General features: G+C 39.3%; 1 protein-coding gene across 1 annotated transcript in view; it reads left to right on the forward strand.

The window, feature by feature from the left end:
• Positions 1 to 756: 756 nt before the first annotated feature.
• The window catches only part of SYTL5 (synaptotagmin like 5), a 54,410-nt gene continuing 42,968 nt past the window's right edge, over positions 757 to 12,198 (forward strand). The window contains exons 1-2 of the mRNA XM_065650480.1: positions 757 to 875; positions 10,774 to 10,989. Coding sequence (XP_065506552.1) covers positions 757 to 875; positions 10,774 to 10,989 — 335 coding nt within the window. The remainder of the gene's footprint in view (positions 876 to 10,773; positions 10,990 to 12,198) is intronic.

A 12,198-nucleotide genomic window follows, 5' to 3' on the forward strand; every position in this document is an offset into this window, starting at 1 on the left:
CCTCTGAAGCCCTTCCAATTGTTAATTTGTACTTTTCCCTTAAAGTAAACTCAGGGAAATGAGTAGAATCATTTCTCCCCTCCTGCCCCCATGCTTATTACTGTTAGGCTGGGAGTATTACATGGTGAACATAGTCATTTAAATGTATTGCAGTAGGAGGAAAATTGCAGAGCCCTCACGGGAGCATAATAATAAAACATTAGTGAGTAAATAAACAACAATGTAGAAAACATGATGTATAAGTAGCCCCTGATAGTCCACATGACATTTTTTGGTGGCTTTCCAACCGTTACTAGATTAAGCCTTTCTCAAATCAGACCACAATGGTAGTGTCAAAATCACCTACACTTGTCTGTTTCGACTTTCAGGTAGTTTGAAATGAATATACCCAGCTATTTTGTGGCTCCAAACAACAATTATGCCAGGAAGCTGATTCTGCCGCTGCTTGTGAATGCAGTCTGGAGGCCTGCGGTGTGCTGGTGAGCGTCGTACAGGACACGGGTATTTGCTAACCAGGTAAATGACTGGCTTTCTTGAGGAAGAAACAAAGAAGCAGCCTCTATTTCTTGCATAGTTAGAAGGAAAAGCAATACAATCTTGACACTTGGTTAACTTAAAGGAGCATTTTTCGACATACGTCTTGACTGTGCGGATCTTGCAGCTCTGACACAAACGTGCCTTTGGATTTGTGCAAATAAATCATTGGAAGAATTGATTGGACAAAGCAATCATTGAAACAGTGGCTATTGAAGAATCATGACGAAGCACTTGGAGATCATCAATTTGTCATTTTTGTTGGAACATGAAAGGGAAACAATATTGGGAGTATTGAAGAGAGATGAGTATCTGAAAAAAGTTGACGATAAAAGGATAAGGTAACCCTTTTTATTATTGTTTTAAAAAATACTGTCCATAGCATAGTTATTTTTGTGGTAGCCAGTGAAGATTTTCTAGATGCCTCAGAAGAAGGACGGGTGTTTGGAGGTGGCACAATTAATTATAAGTCAAAATAAAGTGTATTAAAAAGAAAATTGCTTGCTAGTGTGGCCCTCTGTAAACAGAAGATTGTCTATTGCTCCAAGGCAAAAAAAAGTAAGAAAGATAACAAGTACAAAAACACACAGCCATAGTTTTTAAATTTCAGAGTCAGTAGATTTTGCCTGGTTTGGCTGAATTTTCCACCTAGGAATGGAAGGCTTTAATAAGGCTCTTGAACTTTCTTCCTCTGAGAGGAGCTGTATGCTTTGTGCCTTCGGAGCTGACTGTGGGAGGGGAACTTTGGAAGGTGTCACAAGGAGAGAAAATAGGTGTCTGCCTGTGTATAGAAGCCCATACAATATGGGGCAAATGTGAGACAGTGACCTTTTTCTCTCTACAGTACTTAGAGAATAGGGAGAAGGAGGGACACTTCATTATTCAAGTTGCTTAGATTTACTAATAAATAAATAAAACTGAAAATCCTGGGTATGTATCTCAGAAGACACTGATGGAAGAAGTAAAGACTCAGGGTATTAATAGAGTCTATGTGTTGTTTTCTGAGGAAAAAAAAAAGTAAAAATCAATGTTCAGAGAACAATGTGTGGAGGCAGGCTGAGAGTCAGCTCTTCTGGGTGACTCAAATTCAGTTAGTTCAGTGAAGTATCGATTCTGCAAAGGTTCATATGCTTTTCCAGTATGCTGTTGCTGCTTCCTCTCACTTCTCCCCACTGCCCTTTTAAACTTTTATATAGAGCTGGTTCTGAGAAACAGGTTTAGTGTGGATGTACGCAGCACTAGGTGTTGGCAAGGCTGCTGAGTGTAATGGATGACAAAGGGAAGATTTCCAGTCTTTGCTGGTTTCTGTCTGCATATTCCAAGGCCAGGCTGCATTGTTCTTCTCTTTGTTTTACTAAAAAGCTTTTCAGACATTATGCACTGCAGAGATGTACATTCAGCACTTGCTGGAGCTTCTTTTGTATAAAGTGATTATGTGGAAATCCATGCAGAGTTAGCCACCGGTTTTGGAAGTCTTTCAACCTTGAGAGAACCAAGCCTAAGTGCAATGCCCCTATTGGGGCCCATTTAACTGGGGAAATGTAGTGGCTCATCTAAATGGAGTGGGCTAAAACTGATTGCTGCTTCTGCTGCAAGGCTGGAAGGAAAGGTGTTTCTTTATGGTAGTGTGGGCAAATCAATCATTTCATCTCCTTCACAATTCGTCAGATGAAGGAGAAAACAGAACACAAGAAAACAGATGGAGCACTGTTTGTTCCGGGCATTGTGTTCTATTTTGTAGTAGTATAAGCATTTCAGAGTATTTCAGTTTTCTAAGGTGGTGGCCTTGGAAATGTGTGATGTGCCAGTAGCCAGCGATCAAAGGCATCAGTATGAAGTGCAGCACTGCTTCAGATAAGCAGTTTCCCAAACCCCCAGAAAGCTTTATTTTCTACTACTGTCATTTCCCAGTCTGAAGTGGAAAGCTGAAACTCCTGAGGGTTTTGGTTTGGGGTTTTTTTGTTTGTTTGAGGTTGTTGTTGTTGTTGTTGTTTAATATAGTGTCTTAAACCCCGTAATGTTCTGCCTTTTTATTTGGCAGTAGTGGCAGTCACTCTGCCAAACCTACTGATTTTGAGAACCCGAAAGCGCCTCTGGGGGATACGGTTCAGTAAAGCAACAGGTGGCATTGGCACAAATGGAAAGAGCACCCTAAGAAAAGGCTGAAAATGAAGTTAATCTGAAATATAATGCTGATTAGGATAATTAACAATGCAGTGTGGTGCTTATGCATACTTCTAGCACCTGTATATGAACCAATTGGTTTCAGATTCAGAATGTATTTGGAGAGTTGTCACTAGACCATACTATGCTGGATAATGGTGGAATGTAGTCTATAAAAGACTTTCAAGATATACAAACTATGAAGAACTGGGCGGGTAACTGCTTCCTAGGAGACTTCATAACTTTTCTTTCTGAATACAGCTTGGCAAGGATATCTTTAATTATGGTTTGTAAGTATACTTCAGAAGAACATTTGCTGCCTTTGGAATTCCATTTGGTGCAATCTGTTATATAATTTATTGAGAGACTTTGCAGAAGAATAAATCCCTTTGTATTTATTTTCAAGGCACTTTTCGTTCTGGCAAGATGCTTACTTGTACATTGTACTGAAGAGCTTTTATTAGTCTGTTCTACTCTTTCTGGGTCTATCTTGATAATTGTTTTTTCTGTTCCTATTAGTCTTCAAAAGCCATTGTAACTTGAAAATGTCTTTCTATTCCACATGAAAGCAATAGTTAAGTGCAGGAGGATATTCTAATAATGAAATTGTTAAGAGTTATTTTCACTATCACTGCTCATGCTTGCGTTCTGCAGTGCGGGTGGCTGGTTTTGTATTTTTATTTGGTGTACAAATATTTCACGTACAAGCAAGAGAAACACGGAAGGTAGCAAGTACTCTTTCTGTGGTCTAGTTTTGACAATACAAATAAGCAACCTGCTCAATAAATATTAAGGTTTATGTTCTTAACTTTAAGTGCATCTCTTGTGTGACTTGAAATTCTTTGACTATTGATTTAAAGCTGTTAGTAGATTACTCGTGTAGATAACCTACAGTGTTCTAAACATTGCTCTATGATGCTTTTGATGTTGGTTGAATGGCCATCATGATTGTGTTCAAATGTGAAGATCATTTGGGTGAAATCCTTAAATTATGTAGAGCTAAAAAATAGTCAACTAGACCATTCTGATGGTGACAAAATAGTTTGGTGTGAGGGTGTTTTGGGTTTTGTTTTCTTTTGTTTGGTTGGGTTTTTTTGGTTTTTTGGGGTTTTTTTGGGGTTTTTTTAACATGTGAGTTGCTGGGAGAAACTTGCATCCAGATAATAATAGAATCAGTCAAGACATTCTGAACTGAATGTTTTGGACTGAAACATGTATCTCTTTCCTATTTCCCCATCCTCGTACTATTTTTAAATAGTTTTGTTCTTTCAGGACCGTTTCTATGCAAACCCATGTCACATTTAATGTGTGGTGTCATAAGTCATTAAACCAATACCTAATCGAAACAATGATTTGCCAAAAGGGGGGATGTACAATGTACCAGATGTGTTTCATCTGGCTGTTGTTGGTGTATTTCTGTTCTGACAGCAGCCCCAGTGCATCCTCCCCAGCTGGGGTGTTACACAGAGAACTGGGTCTGATGGTCATAGCATTTTGCATTTGGAGCTAGCTCTTCATCTCAATATTATTACGCTACCACAGGGCAAACATGCATGACACACTTACTGCTAATGTACATTGCTTTCTTACCTTGACTGTTTTCCTAGACAGCATTTAAAATACAAAGTTTCTTCTCATTCTTTATGAAGTAAAGCTGTGAATACTTGCTTTTAGCTGTGAATACATGCTTTTAGGAGTTACCAGTGTAGTAATTGCTGAACTGAGAAAACAAAGAAGGAAGATGCCAGTTTCTTCCAAGGATAAGGCTTTATTGGGTTATTACTTGAATCATTCCCTCAGCATTTAGGTTACCAGAAGTTGTGTAAGAATTGCGCCAGCCCCAGATCTGTATTGAAAAGTAAAGTTAGAATTCCTGTCTTTCCAGTTGACTAAAATGGCCTTTCCTTATCAGTCTGAAGAGATCCACAGAAGCAATTTAGAGTATTAACTTCATTACAATATAGGATAAACTGTTAGCGTGGATACCACCATGTGGTAACTACAGGCAAGTACTTTAGAAAAAAAAAATGAGTAATAGGAATGGGAATTGACTTATCTGCTGAGTATACATTTGGACTTGTTTATAAGCACAAAATTATTGCCAGGTAGCATAGCGTATAGTATATGGTCTGTTTCGGCAAAGCTGCCCATAAATATTTGAAGGAAAGAGTCCGCTCATCCATACGTGTATGGGAAGTTAGAAGGTGGCTTGTCTTGCAGCTATCCCGTTTGTCAAGTGAATTTAACACATTGTTATTCTATGAACCAGAGACTTTTCCATCAAATGTAGTTACTATACTGTTGTCAGTAGTCTAAGAGTTTTGCTTTCCTGTTTTGCTTTCCAGTGTGCTTTGAGAATGAAGATCCTCCACTGGTGAAAGAATTTCTGATGATTAATTCTCATACTCTGGGTACAATTATTTTATCAAAGACTACTAAGAAACAGACAAGAAATTTGCATTTTTTTTAATCTTAGTTTTTAGTTGAGAGGATGAAGGAGTTACTCAGGAAAAAGGTTCAGCTGCAGAAGTTTGTCATCATTATAGTATCCAATATAATTTCATTTCCCATACCTCCTTCGGTTCACTGGGCTCCATTCTGCTATTCATTACACCAGTTTTCCTTTGCAAATTCATTCTTTGCCTTTTTCTATTTCATTGTCACCGGTATAGCTCCATACTCTGATATTCTTAAGACAGTTTTTATCATACAGATCTGCTACATAGGCAAAATGTGAAAATCTGTGCTTATAAAATAAGAACCTAAAAAAATACTTAAGGTATTCAAATAGCTAGATTTTACAATGCAATAGCCCATCCTTTTGTGAATTGTCAATATTATTTACTGTTACCTTCCACTTATTGTGTCAGACAGTGGGGGATATGTGGTTGAATTTGAAGGAGGTACTGGGAATCAGTTTGGGAAGGAATTTTCCTTTCTCCCTTAGCCTCCAGAAGTGTGTTGATACCATTTCCTGCACAGAAAAAAATGTATCTAAGTTACAGCTGCACAGCTTGAGAAGGAGGACGTGGGAACTCATCTGTGCAGAAAGAACTTTCTTAAGAACAGGTGCAATACTGGAGCAATCTCATATATTTAAACTTCCCTGCTGAAGTCTTTAATTATAGCTGGTTGAGTGCAGATTTTTTCGTATGGTAATTTTTTTATGACTCTTTGAAGTCTGGAAATTTAGAATGGGAAAATGAAGTTAGAAATACCTGGCTTCTGCTGCTTTTACATCCTCTCTTAATATGAAAAAAGTTTTTCGAAATGGGGAGAAGGAAGATGCAGGAAAAATTTGAAAGTTACACCAAGGAATCATGTATTTGACAGGGTTTTTTTTTTAAAAAAAAAAAAAGAGAAAGGAGATGAGGTAGAAAAATTTTTCAAAATAAAAACGAGTTTTCTAAAATCCTACTGGGGAGGAAAAAACCAGACACACATCACAACCCCCCAACAAACAAACAAAAACAACCACCCACAACCCCTCAAGAAAAATAAAGCATCCCCCAAGAACCGCCTCCCCCCAAAAAAACCCAAACCCAAACAAACAGAACCCAAAACCAAACACCCAAACCAAAACAAAAACCTAACAACCCAAAACCACAAACAAAAAACAACAACAACAAACCCCACAACCAACACACCCAACAAAACTAAAACACAGAATACAACACAGTTCGGTATTTTTTTAAAAAGTGATCTGAATCAAAGCAAGTGGATTGTGCTTACAGAGTTAGAAGAAATGGTGGTATTCATTTAACTAAATGGTTTGAGCAGTGACTGTCTTGCTTCTTTCAGCAGTACAACTATTCTACTTTTCTCTATTTGGGGAATAAACGTTCTCTTGGGTAAGGCATACTATTAAGAAAAAAATGATCTGTTAAGGCCTCTCATTGCTTTGTCATCTTTTCAGGATTATAAAGGTTTGGGAATATTCCACCTCTGGAGGATGCATTTGTGAGTGAAGGTGTGCCTTTGAGCATCTCATGACTTTCAGCATCAGTAGGCAAGAGTCAGACTCTTTTAGGACCTGTTTTGTGCGTCTTGCAGGCAGTGAGCAATGGTGCGGAGATCTACAACTGCTTGCTGCTCCTGGTTTGGGTTTTGTAGGAATGCAGTCCTAATTGCCTGCATTTTTTCTCATCTTTTCAAGGCATCAGGTTTTCATATTTACTTGTTATAGGGACTTAATCTAGGATCTGAGTCATTCATCAAATTCACTGTAGGCTAAGTCTTCTTGATATTTTATAATGTGTGGGTCTTTTAGGCCTTATTTGGAAAGGCTTAGATTAAGTCATTCAGTGTTACCTGGAATACTAGTTACAACACAACTTTTCTCCAATGCACTTAATGTATTTTCTCAGACACTAGAGGGACCTTAATACAAATTCACATTTAGAGGAATGGCTAAATACTCTGCTATCCTTGGGCAGTAACAAATTTATTTTTAATAGCTATCTTCTATCAAACAGCTGTTGTAATAGATGGTTTAAAAACTTTAGTGTATAATAACATTCTTTTTCTCCAACAGCTCATTAAATTGGCCTCTGTTGAGTTTATTTTCTCTGTCATATTACTAGGAGAGGATTGATAAAGATTAATTCTTGTTTAATATTTGAGATTAAAAATATCTAACTGCATGGTTAATTAGATTCCTTTAAAATTAAGGGGAGCTCAAATGTTAGAATGGAAAAGGAAATTGGATGTTTTTTAATACAGCTGGTTCCTGTATCGTGGGGTTCAAGAGTAGCAGTAAGCAGTCCAGCTGCATGCTGCATTCACTATCCCTTTTCAGTATTGTGGGACTAGTGCAGCTAGGCTGTGGTTGTTTAGAGGCTGTTATGATAATGGATTTTTCAGATGATTCACCCATATCCTCCTACTCTTCCTGGACCTTGAAACATTTCATTCTTTATTTTCTTAAGATGCAAATGTATTTGTTACAGTCAGTCAGTAGTTCAATTCAATGAATAGTATAGGGAATTGAAATTTTCCCGACAGCAGCATTCCCCATTGCAGCTCTGAGAACTGTTCATTGGGGTGGACCCAGAGCAGAGACAAGTGGATGACTTCAGCAAGGTCCAGGAAGACAAAAAGTAGATAAGAGGGATGAAAGCACCAATTATTGGCCAGATTAAGAATTCCTGGTGAAGAAGGATGCTCAGCTGTGACACTGGGGGCTTTGGGGGTGAACCTGGAAAGAGCTGCAGTATGTCTCAATGTGTGAAAGCATGATCCAATCTTAACAAATTTCCCTGAGATCAGTGGGTATTCAAGGTGGCTGTACTAAAATAAAAGGGCTATGTGGCACAGTACCTTGTTTCTGACAAATTCACACTGCGGAGAGGGAAGACAGTGAATCATCAAGCATTTTGTGAATGTTGTTTGATATTTAGTGAAATGCGACCATAACCTCAGTGGTAATTAGATGTCTTCACAAGCACTGAAAGGTGTATTCGTTATTATAGTGGATAGATGTGGTATCTGTTTTAAAATGGTGTGGTCGAGAGTGTTCTAGTAACAGGAGTTTTTGTTTGTTTTTTTGTTTTTTTTCCCTATTGTTCTCAGTCCAGAAGAAGCAGATAAATTGACTTTTGCTGTTTGAAGGCAAGGTTGTTTAGGAGGTAGATCCAAGGAGGGGGTGGCAAAAGTGGCGATCATTTACCTTCCGTGCGCAGGAGGGCAATATTGCAGTGCAGTTGGCAGTTGCTGTAGTGCAGGTCACCCATCTGCACTTGGAACTGGCTGACTGACAGAAGAAGCAAATGGACATGGACCTGTAAATAAGTGTATCTCTGCAGGAGGCAGGCAGATGTAAGATGCAACTGATAAACTGCAAGAACAGTTAGCCAAGTACCAAGAACACTTGTGAGGCCTGGACAGACTTCCGAAGGCTGTGGCATGAGAAAGGCTATTTGGATTAAATGTGGGAGAAAGGTCCAAAGCAGAATGAAGAAATCACTTTTGGTTTGAGGCCAGCAGAGGAGAAGGCTTGACAGGATTTGCAGTTGCTGCCTGGAGGGATTGGGTATGCCCTTTTTCAAAAGCTTTCAGAGGCTGAGCATCCACCGGCCAGGTTGCTGCAGAGCCGCTGTTTGGGGGATCCCAGTGGGAAGCAAAATGCGGGCCAACCTTTTAGCAAGGCAGTGTTTCCACAAATAACCTAATTCTGTCAGAGCTTAGTCCCTGATGGCCTAAGCAATGTTCCTGGCCTCCTTCACTGGGCTGCAATCTGTAATCTGTTATCAGTTTTATCTTCCCAAAGTATTTTTCTTCCTTGCACCTTTTTATTGATCTTTAGGTGGAGCCGGTAGCCAGGTTTTTTAAATCCCCCTTGAAACACCTGTGTGTGTGCAGAGGTGGTGATTTCAGTGAGGTGGAGTGCTTCACAATAGAGGGCCTCTGGAGGCTCTTGGCTAATGGCAGTGCTTGAAAGAGAGCATAGGGAAAGGTGAGGCATGAGGACACAGCAACACCCAGGCATGTAAAACTGAAAGAACTCAGCAGCTGCTGAGCTGGGGCCCTGGGAAGGAGGTACTCTGGGTGGAATGGAGTGCAGGAAGGGTTTGAAAGGATGGAAGAGCTTAAGATAGAAGAGATTTGGATGTGGAGGGAAGCCAGGAAAGTGCCTAGAGAGAGCAGGGGACCTGTAGGTTGTTTATTGAGAAGGCTGAGATGGATGGGAGGATAAGAGGAGCCAGGGGGCTGAGTGGATGGAGTTTTAGCTGAGAAGTGTTAAGAGGACATAATGATTTTGACCACATACAGGACTACATTAGCAGTTGAGGCTGTTATCCCCTCTATTCAGCAATTGTGTGACCACAGCTGGAATACAGTTTCCAGTTTGGGGCTCCCCATGACAGGAGGGGCATTGACATTCCAAAGCATGTTCAATGGAGGGCCATCAAGATGATTACAGGGCTGGAGCACATGACATAGAAGGAGAGGTGGAGAGAATTGGGTTTGCTTAGCCTTCAGAAAAGAAGGCAAAGGTGAGATGTGATTGCTGTCTTCACATCCTTAGTGTGATGGCACAGAAAAAATGGATCCAGACTCCTTTCAGAGATACACAATGAAAGGAGAAGAGACAACGGGAACAAGTTAGCTTCTGGAACAAGTTCCCATTGTAGACTCTTTACTTGAAGTTACTCTGTTACTGAAGATTCAGTTGGACAAAGCCATTCTGGTTGGCCCTGCTTTGGCTGTGAGTTTAGACTAGGAGACCTCCAATATTCCCTTCCAACCTAGATGGTTCTGTGGGTCGGGGTGGGAGGGATAAGAGCAAGAGGCTGTGGTGGGAAAGCTCTGGAGTTGAGGTCAGGACTCAAGGTGCCAGGAGCTATTAGTGAGAAGTTTGGGTTATGATGGGGTCCTGCTTGAGTCCCCAGTTTGGGAAGACAGGCAAACTGCTTCTCCTGTCATCCTTCCTGATTCACTTCAAATTCCTTTTTTTTTTTTTGGTTACTTCTCACTTATTATTTCCTCATTAAGGACTCAACTCAGGCAGCATTGAAATTACATCCTTCAATTTTTTTTTTTTTTTTTCCATTGTGGCATCACAGCATAACACCACTATCTATTTAGGTGTTTTGTGTTGAGGTTTTTTTTTAGGCTTTAAATAGCCAGTGCAGAATGGCAAATGCACTCCTAGCTAACTCTACACTGGCATAGTATTAAATGCACACTAATGACAGTAAAGATTTTATTCTTTTCCTTCTGTGGATTCACAGGATAGTCTCAGTTTTGAGCTGCTGTCAACCTAGGCTCAGCATGACTTGAATTATTGATGAGGGACAAGCAAAGATGGTTTACCAATTGTCTAGAACTGCTCAGCTGTCTGCAGTTACTCATACTGATCTACCACAAGATTTTCCTCTTGACCATGTGTCTGAGAGGCGGAGGATAGATTTATTCTTCTTTGTCACATGTGTGTCAAAAAATACAGTGAATATATAAAAAATGTAGTGTACTTATTTGTGTCTTGTAGTTTTAGCACTAAATCTTACTCTATTAAAAAGCTATTGCAGGTCATTGAGTTGTATCTCCATATTAAAATATTTTATTTTCTTCCAGGAAATTAAAAAATGAGCTTCTGGAAGCAAGAAGGAAAGGTGGAAGCCGTCATTGTCAACAGGACAACAGCAGGATCTGTGTTCGCTGTCAGAAAAGCCTGGGCTTAATCTTTGACAGAGGAGACCTGTGCCAAACCTGCAAACTTCGAGTTTGCAATAAGTGTCGTGTCATGGGAAGTGATGGGCAGTGGAAGTGCTCAGTGTGTGCCAAGATTGCGTAAGTTGTGCAGCTTTGATAAATACATTTAGAGATTACCACTGAATAAGTAATCATGTGCTGGTATTATCGTTTTACATCCCCTTAGCACAAAAGCATACGCATAGCAAGTACACAAGGGAGGAGGCAAAGAAACCTGCGTCACAGGTAGTAAGCTGTTGGTGGGAAGTACTCTGAAAATGACAGAACATCAGTTACAAGCCAGTGACAGTCTGTTCACATTATGAAGACATAAATGTAAGAATCAAGTAATTTAAAATTTAAAAAAACAGACTTCAGAAGAAGTGAGGTCTGTATGTTCTGACTGACACAGTAGGTGGATTTATAAGGAAAGATATGTGAAAATTGTGAGTCCAAGCATGTCAATTCATGTTTCTATCCTTGTTTTTTTCTGTGTTTATAGCAACTGAACATCTCTGCATGCAGAGAGAGGGCTGTATTTATTATGTCTCTATTAGTCAGCATTCTGAAGTAAATTGTGCTATGGTTGGAAGGAAAACAAAAGGGATTAGATTAATCTTCACATTTCTCGCTGTTGGAATAGTGAGTGTGGGGAATAGAGGAGGGTAGCAGATCATGGTGCTGAAAAGCAGAGAATTGGTATTCTAACACAAGATATCAAGTGAATAAACAAAATGATATTCAAAGATATTTAATTTGTATATACTTGGGAGAATAATTCACTTGACTGGTATGGTGATATGGGATTTTGTAGCTTGACTCAGTAAAATAAACATGAAGAAATGTATTGAGCAATAAAACTCAGTTATGTATCCTGATGTAAGAACTGGATGGTATAAGAAAAAGGCATGACAAAATAATCATGTTTAAGGTGGAAAGAATCAGAGTACTTTCAGAGGGATTTTATTTTTTTAACAGACCATCTAACTAATAAGATCAGGAAGATAAGAGTTTTTGTAAATCATACCAGAGAGTGAACCCAAATTACTAGTTACATCAGACTTGGGCTACCTAGACAGTGAAAAATTAATACAGCAGGACATGGAGTTTTAGGGTTTGTGTCTTCTAACTTTAGCTTTAGAAGTTTAACATCTGTTTTAAGCTCGATGCCTTAACCTTCTCTGCAGCCATTGGAGCACATCCAGAGGTCAATATCTCACCTCTTCTTGAGATGAAATATGTTCAAGTGCTTGACTTTGTGAAATGCTTTTAAATGTGCAGGTACCTGTCCGAGCAATTTATAGGATG

Source organism: Caloenas nicobarica, chromosome 1, assembly GCF_036013445.1.
Source record: "Caloenas nicobarica isolate bCalNic1 chromosome 1, bCalNic1.hap1, whole genome shotgun sequence".
Taxonomy (NCBI): Eukaryota; Metazoa; Chordata; class Aves; order Columbiformes; family Columbidae; genus Caloenas; species Caloenas nicobarica.